We start from the raw sequence: 27,341 nt of genomic DNA, 5'->3' as shown, positions 1-27,341 counted from the left end.
TTTTTGAGTTAATTGTGAGAGTTAACCTAATTAAAAATTGACAGCCCTAATAGCTACATAAGAATAATATGGTTACAATGGACAATAAGTCAGCAGAAAGCCTGAAAGGAAGTCCTTTCTCAAATGTCAACTCCATTGAAATCTGAGGTGATAGACTTTTACTGCATGGTCACATGTTGTCCAAGATGAGAAATCAATTGCAGCAGAAAAGGCAAATTGAAATTGCAACCTTTCAAATTATTCTAGAACTAGAAGTCTGCACAGAATTCTAGTCACCCAGACACACACACTATTCCTCAGATGAGTGTCTTGGGCTGAAGTTCCTCAGGCATCTGTTTCTGGTGCCCTGACCCTTTGTTACATTGTAACACATGAGATTTCTTTTTGTCATTTTGAAGTTTGTAGACATTCAACCGAGTGATGGATTTGGAACTCTCCTCCCCCTGGAAAGTCTGAACCTGGACATAATCTTCAAAGCCAACAAGGCAAAGGAATACAGTTTTGAGCTGACCTGCAAGTCAGAGATTAATAGGTATGTTAAGAATCTGGAAACACAAATGAGTAAAGGTAGAAGTGTTACTCTGAATCAATGGTGGAGTTCTAGAGTCAAGATCAGAATCTGATAATTAAGTCCCAGAGTCTAGGTTGTCTGTACATTGGCAGAGGAAGGAGCTTTGCATCGTACAAGAGGTGCTCAGTGCCTGCCTGCCAGGTTCAAGTCTTTACTGAGTTCATTTGTTGCCTTTTTGCTGACTCTCCTCCTGCCTCATTCAAGTCCATCGATATCGTATGCCTCCAGCTATAAATTTGCCTCTTATTTTCTTTACCTGCAACTTCCTCCCAACCCCATTTCTTGTTGGAATTATTGAAGCTTTACATTGGTTGTGTGTATGTTTCTTCTGAAGATGCTCATCATCTGTGCCAGGTGATGCTGCTATAATAGTGAAGGCATACGGCACAAATTTTCAGATGGCATCTCATTGCATTTCTATTCAGAGAGATAATTCAGCTACAGCCTCTCTAGGGAGTTGCACATTTTAAAACAAATACAATATTTGCCTCATTGTACCATCTTAGGCAAAATTGCCATTGCAATCGATAGGAATCCTGCTTGAATAAGAGCTGCAGAATCAGGTCCCCAGGCTTCTGTGCTGTTTAAGATGCTCTGTTTGTGCTGAGACAATGTATGGTGTGTTTATTTTTAGACAATTCAAGCTGTCATGCAAAGCAGTTGGAGTCCACCCACCTCTTGAGTTGTCTCATTCCTTAGTCAAGTTTGCAGCAACAGCTTTAAATGATGTATCTACAGCAACACTGTATGTGATAAATGCACATGTGAGCCTCAACCGCTTTACTCATGCTGTCCCAAGGATCGGCAAAGGGGAAATTGCCCCTGTTGGACCCACTTCCTTTGAATTCCTTGTGCCAGAAGATTCTCCTGTGACAATTATGCCTTCTGTTGGGACCGTTTTACCAGGGAAGGTAAATTCATTCTGAGTATGTCAAGTATTTGAATACAAAAGATAAAATCATATGATCATCTCTATCCTTACAAATTTAGTACCTTGTAATTAAAGTCCCAAAATATACGGTACCAGTCCTATAATTAATTCATTTTTGTACACTGAGCTTAAAAGAATACTTTTAATGGAAATCTAGAGCTCAATGATGCAAACAAGTACAACTTTACTCATGGACAAATTTGCATCAGTGTTATAGCATGATTTATTTAGCTGAAAGGCACTTAAATGTAGAAAAATTGGTGGTAATCTAACACTGTTGCAGCATTGTGGACTTTTTAAAATACAGCTACTATTAGCCCTTTTCTTTAATTCACCTGGCTCCCTTACAAAAAAGGGCCAACGTATCCAGGGTCAAAATCTGCTCTCAAACTCATGCTCTCAGTTTCTATTGATTTTGGTGGGAGTTACAAATAAGCAAGGGCCAAGTTCTGCCCTTAATCACTGATGTTAATTTGCAGTCCAATGTCATTCATTGTGTGCAATCTTTCTACCCCAGAAATGCTTGATACAAGTGTACTTCAGACCAGTGTTGTCAGAGCAGCTAATCAGAGAAGAGGCAGTTCAGATGCTGTGCAGGGAAGATGCACAAAGGACGATGTTGAAGAAGATTCATGAATCAGAAATGCAAGTAAGAACAGTTAAAAATCAATGTGCTCACTCTCAAAGGAAAATCAAGCTCATTTCTACAGCATTACTTATTTAGCATAAAATTATTTGCAATTAAAAATACAATAAATGAAGCCAAGAATCTTCTACCAGAGATTAGCAGTACAAAGTGGCAGTTAATGCAATCAGCGGACTGGATTAATAAATAAATATAGAGTAACGTTTTTGAAAGCACCTGACTGGCTTTTGAAAATGGACTTTGGTTCATAAGTACCTTAGGAGCGCCTAAGTGCCTAAAAGGGACTTCTGAAAATGGGACATGCACCTAAGTGACTTAGGCACTTTTGAAAATGGGGTCAGATTCCCAATTCCCTAGTGTAAATTAATAAAATTCCATTGAAGTCAATAGAGCTGCATTTATTTACTCCAGCAGATGATTTGTCCTCTGAGCTTGAATGATCTAATTTAACTTTATTTTATTTGAACACTGTATCCATTGCTTGTTGCCCTAAATCATAATTGTATCGCTGTTATCTTATGGTTTTGGTTATAGACATCTGTCACCTCTTTTTATATATTTAGATTGGGAGCTATCTGGGGCAGAGACAGTCTTTTTGCTGTATGTTTACACCGGCATTCACACAGTGGAGCCATGATTCCTGACTGGAGCATCTCCACAGAATAATCTACAACAGTAGTTCTCAAACTGTGGTCTGGGGCGTGGTGCTGAAGACAAAGCCCGAGTCACACCGCCCAGGGCCGAAGCCTGAGGGCTGTAGCCCTGCGTAGCGAGGCTCAGCTTACAGGCCCCCCCACCTGGGGCTGAAGCCCTGGAGCTTGGGCTTTGGCCCCCCCGCCCAAGGCCTGGGGCGGCAGGGCTTGGGCAGCCTCAGGCTTGGTCCCCACTCCTGGGATTGTGTAGTAATTGTTATTGGCAGAAGGGGGTTGCAGTGCAGTGAAGTTTGAGAACCTCTGATCTATCCTAATTTGTAGCCACCTATGGGATTTTAATAGGAATTGGATGTCCAAATTACTTAGGCAGCTTTGAAGTATCACGTGCATGTTATATTTATATATACACATTTATAGAAGAGAAAAGACGAAACTGTGGCAGGAAAGAAGGATGGAAAGAAACCAAGTTTTGCCGCTTTCAGACAGCCTTTGAGGGTCAGAAGCAGTAAACATGCAGCTGCTAGCAGTGGCTTTGAGCCACCGAAACCAGAAGAAATAAAAACCAAGTAAGTCAGTAGCAGCAGCTTCTCCTGGGTAGCGAACGAATGCCATTTGCCACATTGGTTTCATTAATCCCTGTGTGTGAGCGAGCAATCTAACTTTAGGGGAGAACTGGCCTTTTTCTTTATTACAAAGGTTATTTCCAAAATTAGCAGTGCTTCTAATCTACACTGTCATAACCTCTCCTGCAAGGCAGAGAATCCCTCATTATAGATCAAATAGCAGAGCTGCGGGCTTGAAAGAATGTACCATGTAGCATTAAACGTGGCTGTACTATAACTCAGCTGAACCAACCACAATACCAATTTAAAGGGCAATTGGCCTGTTTTTCAGGTAGGAGGCTGATTAAACATTTTAACAACAGAAACTGACAGCGAATGATTCACCTCTTCCAAATAAATTCGTTGCATTTGTATTGAGTAAAATTCACCCCAGACAGCACAAGGCTCATGCCCACTGCCCAAGACCCACCAATGCCTTAATTTGGCAGTTAAATGGCCTATAGTCTAGAGAACCACCACTAGGACAGGGTGAAATTCACCCATTGGGAAATATAACAATGCTTTAATTTATAGCTTCCAGATAGTCATTTTGCAGCATACAGGTTAGCTGACAGAGAATTAACATTTATTTCATGTGGTACCTAGCAGTTTATTTATTTAGTTTTATACCATCTAATAAGAAAGTCCAGTGCTTGAGGGCCCTGATCCAACAAAGCATTTAAGTAGATGCTTAACTTTAAGTAAATAAGTAGTCCCAAGTATCTGAGTACTATGCTGGCACTAGAAAAGGTTCAGAGAAGGGCAACAAATGATTAGGGGTTTGGAACGGGTCCCATATGAGGAGAGATTAAAGAGGCTAGGAGTTGTCAGCTTGGAAAAGAGGAGACTAAGGGGGGATATGATAGAGGTATATAAAATCATGAGTGATGTGGAGAAAGTAGATAAGGAAAAGTTATTTACTTATTCCTATAATACAAGAAACTAGGGGCCACCAAATGAAATTAATGGGCAGCAGGTTTAAAACAAAAGGAAGTTCTTCTTTACACAGCACACAGTCAACTTGTGGAACTCCTTGCCTGAGGAGGTCGTGAAGACTAGGACTATAACAGCATTTAAAAGAGAACTGGATAAATTCATGGAGGTTAAGTCCATTAATGGCTATTAGCCAGGATGGGTAAGGAATGGTGTCCCTAGCCTCTGTTTGTCAGAGGGTGGAGATGGATGGCAGGAGAGAGATCACTTGATCATTACCTATTAGGTTCACTCCCTCTGGGGCACCTGGCATTGACCATTGTCAGTAGACAGGATACTGGGCTAGATGGACCTTTGGTCTGACCCAGTACGGCCGTTCTTATGTTCTTAGTAGTCCCACTGAAGTCAATAGAACCACTCATATGTTAAAGTTAGACACATGCTTAAGTGTTTTGCTGAATTGGGCCCTACATGCTTTGGACAAGAATTACATATTTAGTGCAATCCATTAAGTATCAGCATATAATAAACTTATATTTTTAAACATGAATTGTTTGAGTATACTGTAACTACACAATTCATTCCGAAGGAAATGCGTATTTGAGAATTCAGAGGCTTTGCCAGACATACTCTATCATAGAAATACGTAATTTAGGAATATTACTGGAATATAAAAAGATGCAATGAAAATGTTTGCAAAATGGATTTTCACTAGAAAATCCAGCATGGGAGAATCACATTAAAAAGTGTTTTGTCTTCTCTAGTGTGACATTAAGTATTTGAGTTCATAATTTTTGTTCATGACATGAGCAGAAAAGCAAACTACTTATTCAACACCACCCTCTGTTGAGCAGATCCATTGCTTTGTAACAAATGAGCACCCAGCTTTACTGCTAAAGTCCACTTTTAAACAATTAATGATCAATAAATAGTAAATGCAAATGCTTAGTAGATCAGGTCTGCAATGTAATATTCTGCTTGCTGGCATTAATACTAGACTGCTGTGTTACTACATGTTTTTTGCTTTCTTCTTATTATGACCATATTCTTGTACTCTCTAGCTCTGAAGAATACATTGCAGCTCAGTATTCCCTGATTAGGAATTTCACAGGAAAGTTTGAGAGATACATCATACCTTGCTTTGTTGCAAGTGGAGATATTGATGAAAAGATAGGATCTGAAAATCTAAAGTACAGGTACTGTATAAATGAGCAGCATGAAACCATATGAATGCAATTTATGGTGGACCAGAAAGGTCAGAAGAAAGTTGGGGCACATGTTGAGAAAGTATTCATTCGTTTTTTGGGGAAAAGGCCAGATTCTGATCTTAATTGCTCCGTAAATCAGTGGAATAACTTAGACTGTACACCAGCATAGATCAGAATCGAGCTTTAGAAAATATTTACTAAGCACTTTAGAGAATATTTACTATGTAAAGTTTATGTGCATCAGTCCACCTCTTCTGTCTATGCAGATACAAGAAAAGAAGCCAAGAATTATACTTTCTCTTTAACACTGACATAATGCTTTTTCCCCTCCTGTATAGAGTAAGAGCAGATCTCAAATACCAGATTCTATGATTTAACACCAAACATTTTTTCCATCTCCCCAGTCCTTATAACACCTTGTACCTAGAGTTGCACTGTCCTGCTGTAGCACCATCTGTTGTGGTCACTTCAAATAATGGAAAAAACATCGTCAACTTTGGGGAGGTCGCAGTAGGTACGAAGTTAGAATTCAACTTTTGAGGTTTTTCTGTCTGGCTTTAATTCCTTTTAAATGTAGATTTGTTATTATTTTCTTACTTGCCGTAGGATCAATTTTCAAACATAGGTGTCTAAATTAGGCCAGTTGTAGTCTCACAAATGGGTAATTAGGAGCCCAGATAACCATTTAAGGTTCTTAAGAGCCCATTTGATGCCCAGAGATGTAATTAGTAGCCCTAATGGAGACCACTTGTATTCGTTCACTGTACACCAGCCCCAGAAATGCAGTGAACATTTAGCGGAGGGAAAAGTGGGAGTGAACTGTAGCTCTCATATGAACAGTCATGCATGGAGATCTGATGCAGCAGAACATTACTCAAACTGCACCTAACAATTCTTCTTTGAGGTTTTATGGTCTTTTGCTACAACCTCTGTTAAAAACAAATCCACTAGTAAAATGGGTTGTGAAGATGCATTTTTCCCTCCTGGATAGAATTTCCTAGCCAAGTAGTATTTGGAGAATACAACATGGTCATTGACAGGTCTAGCCTCTGCAGGACAGCCTTCTAATACATGGAACCTTCATCACAACCAGGCTGGCTGTAAAATGTTGATTTATAAATACCACATTTAGGAAATCCCAGTAAGGTAAAAACACAGTAGATGGAGTGAAAAGTCTCATACCTTGAAAATGCTTTTAAACAGCCACTTGAGTGGTATCTGACCTTTTTCCTTGAAAGACTGGGAGACACTAGAAGTGTCACATTTGTTGCTTTCTGTCTTGAAAGAAAGGATCAGTCTGCCACTAACTTCAGAACTTTTTTCTGGCTCATTCTTGGAGTTAACATTGGTGGTTTTATTTCCTGGCCATTCTGTCTCACACTGGAGTGCAATGAATACTGTGAGACCATAACTACAGATGGCCCTAGGCAGCATTGGAGTTGGAAACTGGAGTGTCCAATTTAGTGGTCTCTCTTACTGGTTGATTACAGTAACATTTCTGAAAGTGTTGTTTTTATACATTTTAGGCCACAGAATAATCAAACGGATTACAATACAGAACATCTCCCAGGAGCAGCTAGCAGTATCCTTGACTGGAGTGTTCGCTCCCCACAATCCACTATTCAGTCACTGTTGAGTTTGGGCCTATTTCTGCAAGAATTGTTCATCATTAGGATTGTAAAAGCACCTTTAATGGAAACTGTAGTTCAGATGTGGTGCCCATCTTTCACAGCTAGATAGATTGTAAAAATCTATTCTGAGGCGCTGGAAGAAATTAACTTTAAAGACCCCTTCCAATCTAAATGCTTTTGCAAAATTCTCACTATGCACTATGCTGGTAAATCTCTATTTAAAAACCAGACTTGAGAGGCTCTTCATGCTCATGCTTCAGCCCTTTCTAAAAGAGCAAAAGCTACTAGCAATGCAGCCAACTCCAGCACCAACATGACACACACAAGCAGAGAGCCAAAACCCAAGTTTTTGCTCAACACTTCTTCCAACTTCTGGAAATCTTCAGTTAGAAAAGGCTGTTCTCTAGGCTTCCAGTATTGCCAAATCTAAACAGGGCCAGAAAAATCTGAGAGAACATCATCTCTCATATTTTAATTTGCGTGCTTCCCACCCTAGGCAAAACCTAGGGACAGAGCTGCAGGGAAGTTATTACAAGTTTTTCTAACTGAAAAAACCCCTGTTTCAGACATTTGAGTTTTGGACCAAGAATTGGGTTGGTTTTTATTTTCTTTGGTCTAGCTCACTAGCCCTAAAAAAGCTAATAGACAACAGGTTGGTTTGAAGTATCAAAGGGGTAGCCGTGTTAGTCTGAATCTGTAAAAAGCAACAGAGGGTCCTGTGGCACCTTTGAGACTAACAGAAGTACTGGGAGCATAAGCTTTCCTGGTTAAGAACCTCACTTCTTCAGATGCAAGAAGTGAGGTTCTTACCCACGAAAGCTTATGCTCCCAGTACTTCTGTTAGTCTCAAAGGTGCCACAGGACCCTCTGTTGCTTTTTACAGGTTGGTTTGAATTATCTTTAAATCCTGCTCTTGTACCCTCAGTTTGTCACCTATAAACTTGCATTTCCTTGAGTTGCAACATTTCAGCTAGGATTCTCCATCCTCAACCCCAATGGGCCCTTCCTATTGGTCAGTCCAGTTGGCACTCTTGAGCCAGGGGAAAACCAGTTTCTCTTCATCTCTTTTTGTCCAAATGAGAGTAAATTGGTGAGTAAATATTTTATATATATATGAAAATATTTTACACATGGGGAGACACATGGATGATAATAAGCAATCAGAAGCATTTAAAAATACAACACTTGCCCAAAAATATACTTTTAAGATAATGTCAATACTGGTGCACAAATAATAAAATCAAGAATTTTCATGCTGAAGGAGTTCTGGGACATATTTTTGACTGGTTAAGGCCTGATTTTAACATTTTTTCCCAGGGGGAAAAATACTCATTTATGGAATGTCTTTCCTAGCAAAGGATCTCATAATGCTTTGCAAACTACACAGACAGGCCATCCCACAATGCTTTGCAAACTACACAGACAGCCCCTCTCTCCACTTCTGGGTGGAGAAAGTAGGCAGCTGACGCACAGCATAGTGCACAAAGTGCGGTCTAAAGACATACATCATGGGCTCTCCGTTGTCTGTTGGGAATGCGTGTGGCTCTATAGGAGCCTGACCCTTATCAGAACATTGACAGCAGCTTAACATTGTTCTAATAATGGGCAGCCAGATAAGCTGTGTTCTTTAGCACATTGGTATCACAGTGAGGTCATTCTCCCTGGGAGAGTACATTATAGATCAGGAGTCGGCAACCTTTCAGAAGTAGTGTGCCAAGTCTTCATTTATTCACTCTAACTTAAGATTTCATATGCCAGTAATACATTCTAACGTTTTTAGACGGTCTCTTTCTATAAGTCTATAATATATAAGTAAACTATTGTTGTATGTAAAGTAAATAAGGTTTTTAAAATGTTTAAGAAGCTTCATTTAAAATTAAATTAAAATGCAGAGCCCCCCGGACTGGTGGCCAGGACCTGGCAGTGAGAGTGCCACTGAAAAAAAATCAGCTGGCATGCCGCCTTCAGCACGCGTGCCGCAGGTTGCCTACCCCTGTTATAGATCCAGGGCTGGATGCTCAGAAAGAGGTAGGCTCCAAACTTCTATTTAGCCTCCTAACTTCCACTGACTGATTTCACTCCTAACTCCTTTTGAGCATCCAGCCTCTTGTCCCTCGAGATTTCTTAGACAAGGACATATAAGCATCTTCAGAATCAAAAGAAGAAAGTAGGGCCAAATTCTGGCTTGCTGTTTAAGTGCCCTCAAGCCCAGACACTCACATACAGTACTTCAAATCCAGCTCCAGTGTGAACCAGCCCTAGCCCCACCTCTAACCCAGCACAGGCAGAATGCCACATCTGTGGGCATGCCCATTGACTAAGGCTACGTCTACACTATGGGGGGGGGGGGGATAGATTTCAGATATGCAAAGTCAGCTATGGGAATAGCGTAGCTGAATTCGACGTATTTGATCCGACTTGCCCTGCTGTGAGGACAGCGGCAAATCGACCACCGCGGCTCCCCCGTCGACGGCGCTTACTCCTACCTGGGCCGGTGGAGTACGCGCGTCGATTCGGGGATCGATTATCACGTCCCGACGAGACGCGATAAATCAATCCCCGAGAGATCGATTTCTACCCGCCGATCTGGGCGGGTAGTGAAGACTAGCCCTAAGTGACCCGATGGCCACTAAGACCTGGAACTATCTTCTCTGTGGATACTTCCACAAAGGACCTGGGATGTGATTATGAGGAGCTAGGACTGGGGCATTCCCGTTCCATCCCCATTGCCAGGTGCCTATGCACAGCACCCAGCTGGCATTTAGCCCTGGCTTTGTATTGTACCCTGAAATTCTAAAGCCAGTGTCTGTTACAGTTGACTGATATGAATATCCTTCTTTGCAGTTCTTTGAAACTCTGGATATCAGGAGCATAAAAGCCACCCTGACCCTCAGTATTATTGGCCATGGGGTGGCTCCGTCAATTGCTTGTTCTGTGGAAGGAGAAGTGCTCGATATGGGATATGTCATAGCCAAAGAGAAGGTCACTTCCACATTCAAGGTAAATCCTGACCTAATGGAAACTCCCTTGTGTTGAGTTAAAACTTAAAGACCTGATTAGTAGTGGGTCAGGACCATTTCTAGTTGGTCAGAAGCATGTAAGAGAGTTTCCTGACAGGATGTTATGCTGAGCAGTAAGTTGTTTCATTAAACATTTTAGCTTTTAAGCCTGTGATGAACACCCGTGACAAACTGGTAGTTCAGTGAGTTCATTAGAAGCAGAGAGTCTTAAGGGCCGACGGTACTTCTACCTGGCGGGGATGCTGAGTTGACTCTGCACTGCTTGTGGGAATTCTGCCTACAGAGGCACTGGGGAGGGTCTTATTGCACATTTAAAAAGCACCTCTTGAATGCTCTTCTCCCTGGTTCTGTCCAGTACACACAAGGGTGAGGGAGGCCAGAAATGGCCCCTCAAGCAGCAGCAGAGTTACTTGCCCTTCCCTCCCAGGTGCTCCCTTTTGTAGCCACCCTGACTGTGCCTGCCTCCTGTCTCCATGGGAGGGGGATGTGCCCTGCTAGGGACTACCGGGGTAGGCTGGAGAACAGTTTAATTGATTCATTCATCTGCTGTAGATTTCCACACCTCTAATCCCAAATCTAGTGAACAGGCCAAGTGCTAGAAGCAAACTGTTAGTCTATAAAATCTTTCACTGTGCAGGCATCACAAAGCTTTGATGGGAAGCAACTAGTGTGTATTTCCTGCAGATGGGTTCCAAGAGTGGAAAACGCTCTGTGTTGTTTGGCAGGAAGAACGAATTGTGGATAATAGTAATCCATATGTACCATGTATGGCACCTGGGCATGCAATAAACAATTTCAGCCCATTTGCACAATACACATCCTATAAGGTTTTAAATCAGTTCCCCTATTAAAATGCTGTTGTATTAATGACTCCCTCCAGATACAGAACACTTCCACTCTGCCCCTGAGATACTCCATCAAACTAGAATCACTCTCACAAACAAGGGACAAAGAGCAGCAGAGACTTCCCTTCTTCATCACGTCTCCCCCAGGACGGACAGATTTTGTTGGTAAATAGTTTTTCATCTCACTAATCAAGTACATAATAGGAGCCAAATTCTGCCTTGTGTTTGGTCCATTCAACTTCACTGAAGCCTTACAGTAGTGGGGGGGTGGGGAATCACAACACTGTAACTGAAGGACAGTATTTGCTTCACTAATATCAAATATGTTAATAATTAATTCATGGTTGGTACAAGTTTACATAGCTTAAGAGAACGTTCCCAAGTAAGAAGGCTCTATTGTTGAAATCTGGTTAAACCCACTCAGTATATTACCCATCAAGAAGCAAGATCAAACTATGTGTAATTAATACAAGAAAGAAAGAAAGAAAGGTTTAATGGCACTTCTCCAAGTCCTCCAGGGAAATGGGTATTTTGAAAAACCTCACGGGTGGTTCCAGGTAGACTTTTTAACACCCAGATTTCCGACTTTGCTTCATAAACATGCACCAGAAATTTTACTCATTTACCTTGGGACAAAAAGGACGTGAGATTGAAATGTAAAAAAAAAAAAAAAAAAAAAAAGGTGGTAGAACAGAGCTTTCCTTCGGTCATCCTCATATTTCTGTTTTTTGCTCTTCCAGGTACACAGAACTACAGTGGTTTAAGTGTGTTCAACATATTTCCAGTAGAGGGCGTAATTGAGCCTGGGAAGAGTCAGGATTTCACTGTTACCTTCAGTCCAGACCATGAAAGTTTGTATTATTCTGACTGCCTCAAGGTTGTGCTCTTTGGCAAGGTAAGGCAACCTCAGGGCATCTGGATTGTTAAATCTAAAGCTGCCATATGACAAACTGAATTTATCAGCATGGGCATTGAGATTCTATCAGGAGTAGAAATAATTGTATTTTGTTATTCATTCACAATGACTTGGAATAAGATCCCTCTTCTCCCTACATAATCCCACTTCGCAGCTGGGCAAATTGTTGGGAGCGAGCACATACCCTTGTGAATTGCTGAGCACAACTTCATCAGATCCTCTGCATTGGGAACCTATGTGAAGGGACTGGTATAGTGAATCGTTTCCTGCAGAGTCCAGGCCCCAAAAGCCCTTCCTAAACAGAGGCTGCTCTTTCTACTATGAAGCTGCTCTGCTGTTCCTCTGCATGGGGAAGAAGTGGTCCATCTGTGGAGCAGGGACTGAGCTTAGACAGAAGCCAGAATCAGAGTGCACAGATGAGCAACATCGGGGTGATATTCCCACATTCCCAGGAGAGGCTAGCCAACAGTTAGCAAGGAGTGCCACCTAGTGGCTGCTATCAGGACTGCAAGTAAAGAGGTGACTGCAAACATTTCAGGGGAGTTTGCATTCCCAGAGTTTCGGGTAGGGATAAAGCCAGATATCTAATTTTGGCTGAGCTGAGTTGTGCATGGTTTCCACACTCAAAACCATGAAATCAGTGATGAGTGCCTGAAATCTGGCCCAGCTTCACAAATCTCAGACAGGTCGTATTTGATACCAGGTAAGTTTTGCCTATCTTGGGGGTCTAGGATGAATGGTTTTCCCCATTATCACAAAGGCACTCTGCCACAGAATGAAAAAAGGCAGAGTAAAATACATGTCCCTCACCAAGTCAACAGCTGATTACAGAATGAAGATGACAAAGATCTCTTGCATCATGGGTTATAATTGTATACATAAAGGAGAGACTAAGCTCAGTGGCCAGTGTGCCTGCTAACAATTGAGACAGATTATACAATTGTTTCCAGACCTGCTAGTATAGTTGTGTCGAGATTACTATTACATCAAGACCTGGGCTGTAACCTGCATCTGCAGAGTTCTTGTCCTACATAGGAAATAGCTCGTGAGATCTGGCTGAAGGGTGCTGCAAGAAACCATATGATGTTTGTGGAAGGAGGGGATCCATTGGATGTTCCCTTGGAGTCTTTGGCTAGAACATCACCCATGTCTGAAGAAGCAGCAAAAGGAGGTAACAACCTGCCTTTTCTATTTTTATTCTAACGCAGGAGAATTATATCAATGTAGATTTGTCTGTCTCCATTTGTATTAAAAAAAGTTCACAGGCGATAGCACCTCCAGCATGCGGGTACCAGAGTCAAATGCCAAAGAAGGGCAGAATATTATGGAAGGAGTTTGACTCAATATAAAAATGGCAGAAAAAATTTTTGTTATCGGGAGAAGAATTTTCTCTAAATCTAATACAGTAGAATTTCTCATCCACGTGAATGGCGGGCTTTACCTCATGGGGATTAGACAGTTTTTCAGTTTAGTATGTGAAAAAGGATAAACTAATAGTACAGCACAAATGTATTTTAGCTGCATTTCTGTAAATGGCATGTGAAGGTTAACTTTAAAACGCTTATAAAATTCTCACATGTATGCACCCTCAGCATTACTCTAATTACATGATTCCCAAGTTCAGAGACAAAGACCTTAGGAGTAGCTAATACAGAAACTAAACGGGAGGGTTGAATGTAAGAGAGGGGTTTAAATTCAGAGGAGTTATGTAAACTACACCCATTTAAAGATACAAAGGAATATAAAAGTGAGTAACTTACATGCTAAGGGGCCCAAATAGAAGGATGAAACAGAAAAAGCAAAAAATGTGTAAGATGACAAATTAACCAGACCTGACCTTTCTTTAAATTCACTCTTTCTTCCAACCCGTTGGTATGCAAGGCAAAATGTGGTAGGAACTCTTCAGACACGCTTGTTGGTGGACTTTCCTACTACTGCCCTCTCTGCTGGTGCCTTCTGGTGTAATTTACACCATCTTAGACCAACTGATCAATAAGTCATTTATGCCTGACTTGGGACCAACATTCATTGGCTGTTCCAAAGTTAACTTGGTCCATGTCTGTTTAGAGCTGGAAGAACCAGAAAAGTCCCTCCTCCTGAGCCTGGAGTACATCCAGGCAGAGACCTCTGGGACTCCGGCAGTGAGGGAGCTGAAAATCGGGGCTATACGGACAGCTCAGTTTGCATCGAAGAAGGTAAACAAAATGAAAAATTCACTTTTATGTGTAACTCAGCTCAGAAATTGAGTCAGTACTTGCAAATGGCTACCAACTGCTCTTGAGAATCCAGAGCCAGCAGAGATCCCACATTAAATGAGTTTCCGTATCTCCATTAAGCCGGACACCATATTATAAAAGCATTAGTATTGTTTGAAAGGAGAGAGGTTTATTTTTCAAGGGGAGACGAGGAATTAGCAGGAGGATATTAGAAGAGGATAATACAATTAGTTGAATACATTTCTCCCCTAATTCTTAAATACATAATAACAGTATGAATATAGACCAAATTAGCAGCTTTCACATTAACAGCAAAGTGCTACGGGCAACTGTTTATAAAAACAGCATTCTGAACTTCCACTGAGCTGCAGCTTTCAGGGTTGGTTTGCTGAATGATGAAACAGACTGTGGTCCCCACAAATGAGACTTCAAGAGAACAAATTAGTTTAATTTCATGAAAAATCCCTAGATGCTCTCCTTTTAGCCAGAGTGTGTTTCATGACAACCAAGCACATTAAATTCACTGCTTGTTTTCATGTCTCAGGAGCAAAAGCACAAGAGGTTTGGCAGGTGGGAGGCACAGTTCTATAGGTTAGGGTGATGTAGCCTGTAAGCAAAGGCCTTTTGTACTCAGAAGCTGAGCTGGCTGTAACTAACAGCATGTGTTCTACTTTACTAACTGTGCTTGTCGTTACTGCAGAACGTCGAGTTCAGTTTGGATAGCCTACCAGTCCTGCAGCAGAAGGGATTTACCATTGAGCCTGTTAAAGGAACAGTTGATCGTGGTCAAATCAAATGCATCAGTGTTTCTTGGGTGCCACCTGCTGACTTTGATGTACGTTAATATTTCCAAAGCATGTTTGTTGAAATGATTGTAGACTGGAGGGAACAGAACACAGTCTCACTAGCTTTCAGGATCAGCTCAGAAGCAAGTCTTTGAGTCATCATCAGTGCAGCTCACTTTGGACAGAAGTTATAACCATAGACCTGCTACACTTAGTGTCTGATTTGCATGAAAACAGGACAAAGGGTCTAGTAGTTAGAGAACAGAAGCCAGGGACTGGCTGGGTCACCTTGGGAGCTTGCTACATAACTTCTGTGCCTCAGTTGATCCATCTATGAGATGAGAATGAAGGGCATAATCATGCATACCTTATGAGGCATTAAGATCTTTACACTTCCATAGCACCTTTCAGCCAAAAGTTTATTAGTATTAAATTAAAGTCACTGCTTTGCTCAGATTGCTTAGGGGGCAGTCATTTGATAAGCTCTCTAACACTAGATTTCAACACAGAAAAGATTTTCTGTTGCCCCGATCATATGAAAGCACAGACATTTACAACACATGATGCTGCAGTACCCAGGCTGTGGTAGCCCTGGATTCCTGTCTCTTTCATGGAATCATAGAAATGCAGGGCTGGAAGGGACCTCAAGAGGCCATCTCGCCCATCCCCCCATGCCGAGGCAGGACCAAGTATACCTGGGCCATCGCTGACAGGTGTTTGTCCAACCTATTCTTAAAATCCTTCAATGATGGTGACTCTACAACCTCCCTAGATACTAGTGCTTAATTATCCTTAGAGTTAATTTTTTTTGTGATATCTAATCTAAATCTCCCTTACTACAAAGAAAGCCCGTTAATTCTTGTGGCGCTCACGACTTATTTGAGTCTGTTTTGTGACCCACCATAGGTACCAGGGTTTGCCTTGGTTCCTTCTACAGGGCCTTGGTATATGTTCACAACACTGTCCCTACAAACAGATTTTCCTCCATGCCTCATCTTCACGTGTTTCTTATTCCTTCTCTCAGTCTCCCTCTGTCCACAGGGATCCCTGTGGGGGTGGCAGCATGACTAGCATTTTCCAAAATTAGAAGGCTGCTGTCATTCTGTGCAAAAGGAACTAGGGATCATGGTATGAGGCCTTGATATTGACTCAGGGCTTCCTGGTGACCAGAGCTGGCTCTTACACAACTCATGGATGAAGGATCTCCATTTCCTTCCCAAACCCACAGTATGCCACAGCCACACCCAGCTCGCTGTCATGGCTGTAACCGGATGATGTCATGCCTCCCACTAGGGAAGGAGTACCCTGTTATTCCTAGCTTTCATTAGGCTAGCGCAGTTATTAAGAGAGATTCTCTATACCCATAAGTGGCACATCTGATAACTTCAAAATATTAAAAGGCATAATCTACAAAATCTGATCAGACTTTTGGCTCTAGGTGCCAGATGAAGAGGACTGCTTATATTTACATATTCTTTGTTTGTAGCCAGATCACCCTTTGATGGTGGCAGCTGTACTCACCTTAAAAGGAGACATTAAAGAATCTTACAAAGTCCTCTTCATAGCCAGAGTTGTGTGCACATGAACTCCCACCAAGTGAAGAATCCAAGCTAAACCTTGCGAAGAATCACTGAGGATTGCTCAGGCTGGTAACTCATTATTAGATCTCAGAATGTAAGGAGCTTGAGCAAGAGACTTCAGAGATCATTTTAGTTTGTACATGCAAAGATGTGATTGCTGCAGAAACATTTCTGCTTTTGTATGAACTCTAAGGATGATGGCTTTCAAGCTGAATTTCTTCAAAGAACTGCTTTGTAGAGTGTGTAGAAGAGACCTTGTGAACACAGAAAAGATGGCTGATAGTGTATTATCCTAGTTATGGGCCAAATCCGGAGAGATACCATGCATCTACAACTGCCCGGAACTCCAGTGTCAGCTCAGACCCAGACTTTTAAAGACATTAGGCATTGCTGTGCTCAGCATTGCAGTGCCTAACTGATTAGGAGCCTAAACTCATTTTCAAAAGGAATTTAGGCACTTAAAAGTCTAAATCCCATCCATTGTTAATGCAATTTTGGCTCCGACATACTTAAATCCCTTTGGGAAATGAGACTTAGTCATTGCAACGATGAATGTAGCAACCCCTAAATACTTTTATAAAGCTGGGCCTTCATGTGGGGGTGTTTTCCTGTCAGTGTGTGTACGTTTGTAAACGTATTTTTCCAGCTGATCCTATGTTTTTGGTAATAGTTTTAATAAATATACAAAACAAGCAATGAACACACAAGACTTTTTCCTTGTCTAAGACTGGAATTAAACCTTCCATAGAAATCTTTCCCTCTGCTCCCAACCCAGTGGAAATCAGTTCCCATGGTACAGTTTAAACTCCTTGCTGTTCTGTACGATCAGAAAAAGAGGGATCTCTGCCCCGTGCTATTGACTGCATCACAGGATCTGATTACTTGGACCCCAGTCTTAGATCCACTCAGGTAATTTCATATTATACATTCATGTTCCCTTGGACTTGGACTTATAAAAGTGTTGATTTCTCCTCATTACCAAGGAGCTAGGTTGATCTGCATGTAGAAGGGAGCTCTGCTTCAATGGGACTTGGCGCCAGCAACCATTGCAGAGAAAGCCAGGGTTGACAGGGGAACCAAGGCGAGCATAAGGAAGCCAGGAGACACAGAACCTCTCTTCACGGGTGACCCTGTACCTCCCACACACACTCCCCAAGACACCGGGGTGGGGCAGTATCCACTGCCCCTTTTTCTCAGGGCTTTTTGTCATTTGCCCCAATTTTATTTCACATTAACCCTTTTGCTGCTGGTTTTCTGCTGTACCTTCTGTATTACAGACCATCCATTAACTTTTCATTGGACTCTGGGATAGGAAGTGCTATACCTGGTATGTTCAGCAGCACAGGTGAGCATAAAGGAGACATACCCAGAACAGAAAGAGGAAGAAGAGCCACGATTAAAAGTCTAACTATAGTCCTGGCCCTTTAAGACTCTTCTGGTCCTGCAGTAAGGGAGTCTTATTTTCCTCTTTAAGTCAAGAACTCAGTGTTATGCAATGGAACTCACGCTGCAGCCCAGGAGGTATTTTAAAGGGCTGGGATCATCTTGGTCTGTAATAAACACCATCAGTCTATTTAGATGGCTCACCTCCTCCTCCCCTGCGGCACAGCCTGTCCTCTTCCGCTGCCATTAGTGAGCATCAGATGGAGCGTGTCAATAGCCCTGATTATGCAACACGTAAAACATGGCCTAACACTGAGTGTGGTGTGCTAGTTATAGAACTTCACCAGGTGGAGGTAGACACCTGACAGTATCTTTTGCCAGTTCATTTAAATGAGGCCTATGTGATCCCTTCTAGCTCAGAAAGGAAGTAACAAGCGCAGATACAAGGATGTTGTTTATTATGTTCAGAAGTTAGAAATTAACTAGGACCTCATATTTACATGTGATACCCATGAAACATGCATGTGTTGCATCCAGACACCATACATCTATTGACTACATGACTTGGATTCTGCCATTTAGCTGTCACTTAGTGCTGTTGTTTCCCATTACTTATTCATGTTGCTAAGGTATATTCTCAGTTAGAAAGAACAGCTTCCTTTTTATTGCTTCCCATGATGACTTGCTTGTTTCATGATTTTGGATTTCACTCCAGGTGGGGTGCAGAACTACAGCTGGTATAGAGAGACCTAATAATAGGAATATTTTCTAAAGAGGTAACTTGTGAGGGGGCTGGGGTTCTGAAGTCTTACAAGGGGACTAATTTCTAATATTTAAAATAGTAGTAAGTCTATTAGGGAACAGTTCATGCTTGGAGAACCCCCACTCTCTCTCTGCATCTAGGTTATGATAAGGGCATCTTTAGCAGGAAAGACCATCAAAATAATTAGCAGACTTATCTACAGCGTACTTCTCAGGGGCAGGTCCCAGACTCTGGAATGAACTCCCACAGGAACTAAAGACCATCACAAATCTCACCTCTTTCCACGCTAAAGGACAGGTGCATTTCTTTGACCTGCCTTCTCTAACATGTAGGAATATATGTATATATATATATTTTTTTTTAAAATCCCAAACAAAACACTCCAGTGCATACACTTCTCCCCCATGGGGAGAGGATGAAAGAGCAAGCACATGACATATATGTTAGGTTGCTTAAAGTACTAATGGAAGATGCTCAGATACTAGAATAACGAGCAGGACATAAGCCTATATAGGGTAGAATATTGGTCTCGATCCTTTGCTGATGTATTTCATGGACTTCAGTGGAACTGGGGTGATTTATACCAGCTAAGAATCTGACCACGAATTTCTACATATATTCAGACACATCTCTTTCAACTATTTCACGTATAGAGGGAGATAAATCTCTACCCTACTTCAGTCTCACCTCTGATTCACAGACACCACCTCCCCAATCCAAATTCCCACAATGCTTATGCTGTGATCTCAGTAGATGATTATTTGGCTAATCCTGGATTTAATCCCCAAAATTATTTTGCCAACATGACAGAGGATCAGGAAATGAACAATCCGAGAAGTGACATTTAAAAAATAAATAAATAAAAACTCATAGCTTGTATACTAATTCTATCCAGAGACTGTCTCTGTAGCTTAAACTGGATCTGCAGAGTTTTCACAGATATTAACTTACCGTTTCAGGATTCCAAGACCTACTGCACAGTAAAGACACTGATAGTGTTGTGGAAACACAACCAGAGAGAACAGAGCAGATCTTAAACACCCAAAACACAAATGTTCCCTTCAGTCATACTCCAAACATACACGGACCTGTTGACACAGGAACATATTGACTGACTAGAGTGCAGACTGTCAATGTGAGAGAAGGAACCTCTCCCTTTCCAGTCACATCAGTGGCTGCATGTCCTCAGCTCCGGTCAGTGGGAACTGAGTGCACTGGGTGAGGTGGTGTGTCCCGTCTAGTGGCACGGAGACCGAGAGAGAGACAGACAGAGAGAGAGAGAGAAAAAAACGAGTCTGCTCTACAGGCTTAGCTAACAGCCAACTGGCTGTTCGCTCATGCACCAAGCTTCAGAGGTCCCCGGTTCGATCCCACCCGCCGACGAGATATCTCCTTATAAAGTATTTTTGATTGCACGATACCGCTGCAGGGTTCCCCATAAAAGGAAAAATGCTCTGTGTTGTTTGTATTTGCAGTGCCTAGAGGCTCTGATTGGGGATCAGAGCCCCACTTTGCTACGTGCTGTACAAACACAAGGAATAAAGAGACAGTTACTGCCTAAAAGTTTACAAGCCGTGCGACAGGATTTTCATTTACTACGATATATTCTATACTTAGGTATGTGTACACTAACTGTGCTGCTGGAGTGCCGGAGGGCAGACTCTTCCTACATCTACGGAAGGGGGTTTTCCATCGATGTAGTTAACCCACCTCCCCCAGAGGTGGTAGGTTAGGTTGATGGAAGAACTGGCTTAACTACGTTGTTCAGGGATATGGATTTTTCACACCCGAGCAATGTAGCTGAGTCAACCTAACTTTTTAACACAGACCAGGCCCAGAACGTGCAATTTATCACAGCCCTGAGTGACATAGCTAGGTTGATCTAATTTTTAAGTCTATGCCAGGTCTTAGTTTAGGCAACAGCACAGCACTGTGCAGCCTGGTCTTCACTTAATACTTATACCGGTGTCGCTCTGTTGGTCAGGGATGTGAAGACACCACAGCCCTAGCTGACGTAGCCCCCAGTGTAGACATAAATATGCAACAGAACAGTGCTTCTGCTGACCTAGCTGGTGTTGTTGGGGAGGTGCTACTCCTATACCAGCAGAAAAACTCCTTTCAGCACACACTGCGCTTATTTAGGGGGCAGTGCTGACATAGGCTCTGTGGTGTAGACATAGCCAAAGCCTAAGCATTGATACTTCAGTAGTGACCCCTGCGGTACTTAGTGCTTCTCTAGTGCCTTTGTCAGAGGATCCCGACATTTCACAAACACCAGCTGAGGTTATCCAGGAATGTTGTACAGAACCGTCAATCACGGGGAAAGTCCGATTATTATTATTTATCTGTGTTGGCCAGTCAGTGAGCTCACTCAGCTGGCAAAACATTCCAATCTCTCTGCTGAGGCCAGCTCTTCAGGGTGATAATGGCCCACCAATGGAGGTGCAATAGTACAATGCTGTAAAAAAACTAATTAGACCACAGCATTCTGCACAGCTGATTTACCATCTATTTATGCAAATGGCAGATAACTATATGTTACACTCTGTGTAGGTTACACAGGACCCATATCGTAAGTGCAATCCAAATGCATTATTACAATGCATCTAGATTATATCAGTGGGGGCCTGACTCTGACCTCACTTAGGCTGGTATAACTTAGAGTAACCCCTTGATTTCAAGTTACATCAGCATAAGTGAAATCAGAATCAGGCCCTGTAGTGCGGATTTGAAAGGCTAGGGTGCAAGAGGATACAGGAGCATCTTCCAGGGAGAATGACAGGGAGTGTAGAGAATTGATTAGTGCTTGAGACATGAGGGTCTGATCCTGCTGGGGACCTCACTGGCAGCTGAGGTTCCATAGCACTTTGCACAACTGGGTACTAATAAAGCAATCTTTGCAGTGTTTATATTGCAGGCCCTTGGGGAGATGCAGAGTGAAATGGCTCAAAGAGCAATAGTCTACTTAGCTCTAGCTGTGCAGGAACTGGAATTTCCATTTCACAGGAAATTTCCATGATTTCAAAGTCTGGTTTTGTTCCAAATCACAACAAAACCAAAAAATTCCAAAATTTCCCACATTTTTTTTAAAAAGAACATTCATTTTGGGTCAATCATATGTTCCATTGTGAAGAAATTGAAACACTTCATTCAGATCTTGACCTTTTTATGTTATAATTATATAATAAACATTTTGAAATGAAAAATTATTTTCAAATGTAAAAATGAAATCATTTCAATTTTTTTTCCAAAGCAAAATTTCATTGAAATCAACACGCTCCTGTGAAACATTTTGATTTCAGTGAAACAGCATTTTCCCAACAGAGAAATGTTCCACTGGAAAATTGTCCACCAGCAGTGAGACTAACCTTCTGTTCAGATCAATGTTTCTCCTGTAGGAGACAATTTTGCTTTCTGCCCAGGCCACAAACTTTAAAGCTGGGAAGGTCAATTTAATGTCCAATACATCATCTGGGTGGGTGGACTGTACGAGAGATGGATCTTCTCTAGCTTTGTGGACTCTGAAGGCAGCAAAAAAACCAAGCTCAGCTGGTCTTTATGTGCCTCAAGAGACAATGGAAATGCTGCCTTTGGCTTTACTAGAACAGGTGTGTGGCTGTGCATGCGTGTGAGAAGAACCATAAATCCTGGATTTGCTATAATTACTAGGTTTTATGGTCTGTCTACCCCAAAGGTGTTTCAGTGTCTGGAGTTTTACTATGACAAATTATGGATAGGGCCCTGCTCCTGGGCTTTTTCTTCCTAAGCAAAAGGAAAAAGCATCAACTCCTCACAATTACTCACTTGAGCAATCAGGCACTAAAATACTTCTTGCCCTGTCAACCATCTGTCCTGGCTATAATGTAGAGCTGGCCCTGGGTCAATACTGAGAATGGCTTACGGCCACACCATTTATAGATTATTGCATTTGCCGAAGAACAAACGATGAAGGTTCTAAGAGCAGAAATGTTCTAAGAGCCTTTCACATTTCTGACTTATCAATCCTACAGAACAAGAACTCCATGCAAATACAAGTCAAACCTCCAACCTCTCCAGAGCTCAGACTCTACTACTGCTGTGAAATAGCCTTGTGAATGGATTCTGGTTACTAACATGCAAACAAGCATATCAGGACAGACGGGTAACAATGAGCCTGTTTCAACTTCTTTGGATACAGCACAAGTTATCAACCTTTAGCCTAAAACTCGGCAGTAGTCGGAGAAGCAAACTTAAGATCCACCTTGTGACACCATGGCACCCCAATATTCACCGTCATGTAATTAGGATATGTTTTGTACAAAGTATGCCTCGTGAGGTGGTATTTTAGAAGTTTTGATCTGCTAGACATTAACATCTCATTGGATTGTATGTGCTATCGTCGTATGTGAAGTTTGGCTGTTACTGAAACATGTCGTGAGGTTGAAAAACACCCACAAGGATTCTTTCAGGTACAACAGTAAAAAGGCCAAACAATGTTAATGGCTTTTTGAGGAAATGCACACAAGCACAAGGATTACCCCAGGAACTGTGTACAATAGAAACCTCTCCGAAATAGCACTGCACAATGGGAACTGTTTGACCCAGGTCATAGCAAGAGAGCTTTCCAACATGTGGGAAGAAGATATAAAAGGGGGAAAATGATATCATGGGGGAACCTCAGTCTCCCTACAACACCACACCTGGAAACACCCGAGGAATAAAGACTGAACGGGGGGGGAAGTGATAGTCCCAGGCTAAGGGATTGCTAGCCCGTGTATGAAAATCTGGGAAAGCCAAGCTGCAAAACCAAGGCAGCTTGTGCCTTAAGAATCTACCAGCCTGTTTATCACTCAGGGTGAGAATTTGCTAATTCATGTCCTACCTATCTAGTATATTAAGCTCAGTTTGCAGTTATTTATTAATTTACTAGGTACTCTGCTTTGATCTGTTTGCTATCACAATCCCTTAAAAATCCATCTTTTTTTAGTTAATAAACTTGTTTTTGTTTTGTCTAAAACCAGGTGTGTGGACATCATAACTGGGGGGCAAAAAGCTGTTGCATATTTTCCTCCACATTGAGGTAGGGGGTGAATGCCATGAGCTGACGCTGTACAGTTCTCCGTGCAGCGCAAGACGGTATAATTTTGGGTTTACACTCCAGAGGGGGGTGCGTGCCTTAGGAACTGGGAGGTGCCTTAGCTGAGCCTTCCCATGCAGAGCTGATCTCAGCATCTGTGCGTAGCTGCAGCTGGGTATGTCCCTACCTGAATGTGTCTGGAGGGGGCTTAAGGGCCTGTCACAGCACTACAGTGTAAAGGGAGCCCAGGCTGGTGAGTCAGGCTGGTTCAGTGGTACCCCAGTTCCATGTGGCACCCCCGGGGGAACCTGTCACACACCCATTTCTAATGAGCTTGTATGATCCCTCTGCAAGGAACCAAATCCAAGATTCAAGGATTTTCTTCCTCTACACAGCTGTAGTCAGCAGCATGCTGCTAACGTGGGGCTCTCATAAAAATGATCTCAATTAGTCTGTGATGTCTCCATGTACCAGAGGGCTGCACATGACTGCAGAGAAGCAGCCAGCATTAAAATGCTCTCTGAGCACACCCAGAGAAAGAGGCGGCACCCAGATGATGAACAGACTTCTGTTCAAGTACATCTACCTGGAAATGGGTGGTTCTTGAAAAATACTACATCATCACTAGAACGCAGAGTACCTGACTTGCGTGGTTTGAAATGGGGATTTGGCCAGTGGCCAGGGCAGATGAACTCATGATATCTTCCACAGGAAATTGTTTTGAAATTACATGACATTTAAGGTCTGATCTAGCACTAGCTGACATCAATTAAAAAGACCTCCTTTTACGTCAGTGGATGCTGGATTAGCTCCTTAATGCAAAATGGTACATTGTCATTTAGGATTTTGAAGTATGTTCACCAATTGAGTCCTGCTTCCTTCTCTGGTTGTGCTCAAAGAGCACTTCAGCGTGGACTCTATTTCCACATGCCTCAAATATATGGGGCTGACCACTTTGAAAACAGCACACTGAAGGAGACGGGCCAAGGGTGTGATTCAATAGGACACTTGCTATGTCCCTATTCCAAAGGCAAATATTTCCTCTTCAGAAGAAACGTTATGAGCCTTAGGGATAAGCTCTTTCTAGCAGAAGGGATTTATTAGGATCCAGGCGTGGAGGGCGAGGTAGAGAGGAGTCCATCAGAGGCAAGGAACCTGCCCCAACCTTCCTTTCAGTTTGGCGGCAAAATTTTAACCGGCATCCTCCATTCAGCATGTCACTGGTACAATGTTTCCTAAAACTAAATCTCAGTTGTAACTAAACATTAGCTCAACAAACTATAGCAAACAAAGAATCAGACAAGCAATAAGAGGTGAGCTGTGACCAGGGCCGGCTCCAGGCACCAGCGCAGCAAGCAGGTGCTTGGGCCGGACAACGGAAAGGGACGGCACGAAGTGGCAATTCGGCAGAAGAATGAAGTGGCGCGGTTGAGCTGCCACCGAAGTGCCGCCGATCGCTGGTTTTTCCCCCCCGCAGCTTGGGGCGGCAGAAACACTGGAGCCGGCCCTGGCTGTGACCCAGAGAGTTGGGCTTTGTGAGATGAGCTTTTTCCCCAAGCACATAAGTACATTAATTCAGCTGTCCACAAAACACACCTGAGTAAGATGAGTGGAGAGAAGTTTTGGTTAGACACATATTGCTAAATTCTCTGCTGGGGTAAATCAGTGAAACTCCACTGAAGCCAACGGACCAGCACCCATTTACACTATTACAGAATTTGGCCCTGTGAGTGGCTAGCTGTTTCCATCTGAAATGGGCTGAGATAAAGAGATAATGATGATGGTCAAAGGCCAAAGATATTACCGAGAGGGTTGATAAGAGAATTGGGGGTGAGACACTTGTCTGAACAGATAAGTGATCAAGGATGCTATAGTGCAGATGCTGGGGCCTTATCTGAACTTGCAGCGAAATGGGATATAAAACTGGCATGCATTTCCTGATCTCTTACCAGTTGGTAACAGAAATGATGAGCAGAACAAGGATGAGGGGGGAAATATTAAAAGACAGGCAGCTATCCAGGGTGTTTAAGATTTTGGTAACAGGCGCTAACTTCCTCAGTTCCCAGGGGGTGCTCGACCCCTGCTCTGCCCCAGATCCTGCCTCCACTCCCTCCCTTCCCCCAAGCCCTGCCCTGCCTCTTCCCGCCCTGTTCCACCCCCTCCCCTGTCTCTTCCTGCCCCTGCTCCTCCCCCCAGTGCCTCCTTCACACTGCTGAACAGCTGATCTGCAGCGGGCGGGAGGCACTGGAAGGGAGGAGTAGGAGCTGATTTGCGGGGCTGCCAGCCAGTGGGTGCTGAGCACCCACTATTTTTTTCCCATGGGTGCTCTAGGGCTGGAGTCTGCGCCTATGTTTGGTAGAAAGAACAGGAGTACTTGTGGCACCTTAGAGACTAACAAATTTATTAGAGCATAAGCTTTCGTGGACTACTGCCCACTTCTTCAGATGCATATAGAGTGGAACATATATTGAGGAGATATATATACACACATACAGAGAGCATGAACAGGTGGGAGTTGTCTTACCAACTCTGAGAGGCCAATTAAGTAAGAGAAAAAAATTTTTTGAAGTGATAATCAAGCTAGCCCAGTACAGACAGTTTGATAAGAAGTATGAGAATACTTTAAGAAGAAAAAAAATTTTTTTTTTTTTTTTTCTCAATTGGCCTCTCAGAGTTGGTAAGACAACTCCCACCTGTTCATGCTCTCTGTATGTGTGTATATATATCTCCTCAATATATGTTCCACTCTATATGCATCCGAAGAAGTGGGCAGTAGCCCACGAAAGCTTATGCTCTAATAAATTTGTTAGTCTCTAAGGTGCCACGAGTACTCCTGTTCTTTTTGCGGATACAGACTAACACGGCTGCTACTCTGAAACCTATGTTTGGTAGGTAATGTATTCAAGCACCCATGATAGGGTTAATTTTTATAAGGCAATGGTACCAACACAGCTAGCAGCAGTGTCACATTACAAAGGAGTGATGAGCTAATGAGAGTTTGTTCTGATGATGTAGGGCAGTTCTTCAGCTGTTGCAAGCAGTGCTCCATTAAGGAAATAAAGCATACAGTTTTGACAGCGACGGTAATTAATCACTGGAACAATTTACCAAGGGTCATGTGCATTCACCATTGCTGATGATTTTAATATCAAGATCTTTTTGCGGATACAGACTAACATGGCTGCTACTCTGAAAAATATCAAGACTGGATGTTTTTCGAAAAGATCTGGACTAGGAATTAGTTTGGGGAAGTTCTCTGGACGGTGCTATACAGAAGATCACACTAGATCACAGTGGTCCCTTCTGGCCTTTAATCTGTGAATGTCCAGTTGATTTATACCAACGGAGAGTCTAGCCCAGAAATGTTTGTAGCACGATATTATCCCAGGTTTCAGAGTAGCAGCCGTGTTAGTCTGTATCCACAAAAAGAACAGGAGTACTTGTGGCACCTTAGAGACTAATAAATTTATTAGAGCATAAGCTTTTGTGGACTACAGCCCACTGGCTGTAGTCCACAAAAGCTTATGCTCTAATAAATTTGTTAGTCTCTAAGGTGCCACAAGTACTCCTGTTCTTTTTGCGGATATTATCCCAGTACATAG

The 27,341-nt window shown here is 42.5% G+C and overlaps 1 protein-coding gene across 5 annotated transcripts in view; it reads left to right on the top strand.

Annotated features, from left to right (window-relative positions):
• Nucleotides 1–17,237, top strand: part of CFAP74 (cilia and flagella associated protein 74) — a 100,553-nt gene extending 83,316 nt beyond the window's left edge. For 3 of the 5 annotated variants that reach the window (XM_054008933.1, XM_054008932.1, XM_054008935.1), the window contains 15 exons: nt 399–532; nt 1,206–1,482; nt 2,020–2,151; nt 3,219–3,367; nt 5,398–5,532; nt 5,949–6,058; nt 7,071–7,126; nt 8,146–8,265; nt 10,020–10,175; nt 11,076–11,205; nt 11,781–11,935; nt 12,992–13,127; nt 14,024–14,151; nt 14,873–15,007; nt 16,444–17,237. In XM_054008933.1, the coding sequence (XP_053864908.1) occupies nt 399–532; nt 1,206–1,482; nt 2,020–2,151; nt 3,219–3,367; nt 5,398–5,532; nt 5,949–6,058; nt 7,071–7,126; nt 8,146–8,265; nt 10,020–10,175; nt 11,076–11,205; nt 11,781–11,935; nt 12,992–13,127; nt 14,024–14,151; nt 14,873–15,007; nt 16,444–16,542 (2,052 nt within the window). In that variant the 3' untranslated portion in view covers nt 16,543–17,237. Of the gene's footprint in view, nt 1–398; nt 533–1,205; nt 1,483–2,019; nt 2,152–3,218; nt 3,368–5,397; nt 5,533–5,948; nt 6,059–7,070; nt 7,127–8,145; nt 8,266–10,019; nt 10,176–11,075; nt 11,206–11,780; nt 11,936–12,973; nt 13,128–14,023; nt 14,152–14,872; nt 15,008–16,443 lie in introns of those variants that run through there. The other 2 variants (XM_054008934.1, XM_054008936.1) reach the window with 2 other exon arrangements.
• The last annotated feature ends 10,104 nt before the right edge of the window (nt 17,238–27,341 follow it).

The sequence above is a fragment of the Malaclemys terrapin genome, chromosome 19 (assembly GCF_027887155.1).
Source record: "Malaclemys terrapin pileata isolate rMalTer1 chromosome 19, rMalTer1.hap1, whole genome shotgun sequence".
Classification (NCBI taxonomy): Eukaryota; Metazoa; Chordata; order Testudines; family Emydidae; genus Malaclemys; species Malaclemys terrapin.
This window is presented reverse-complemented; position numbering and strand designations above follow the sequence as displayed.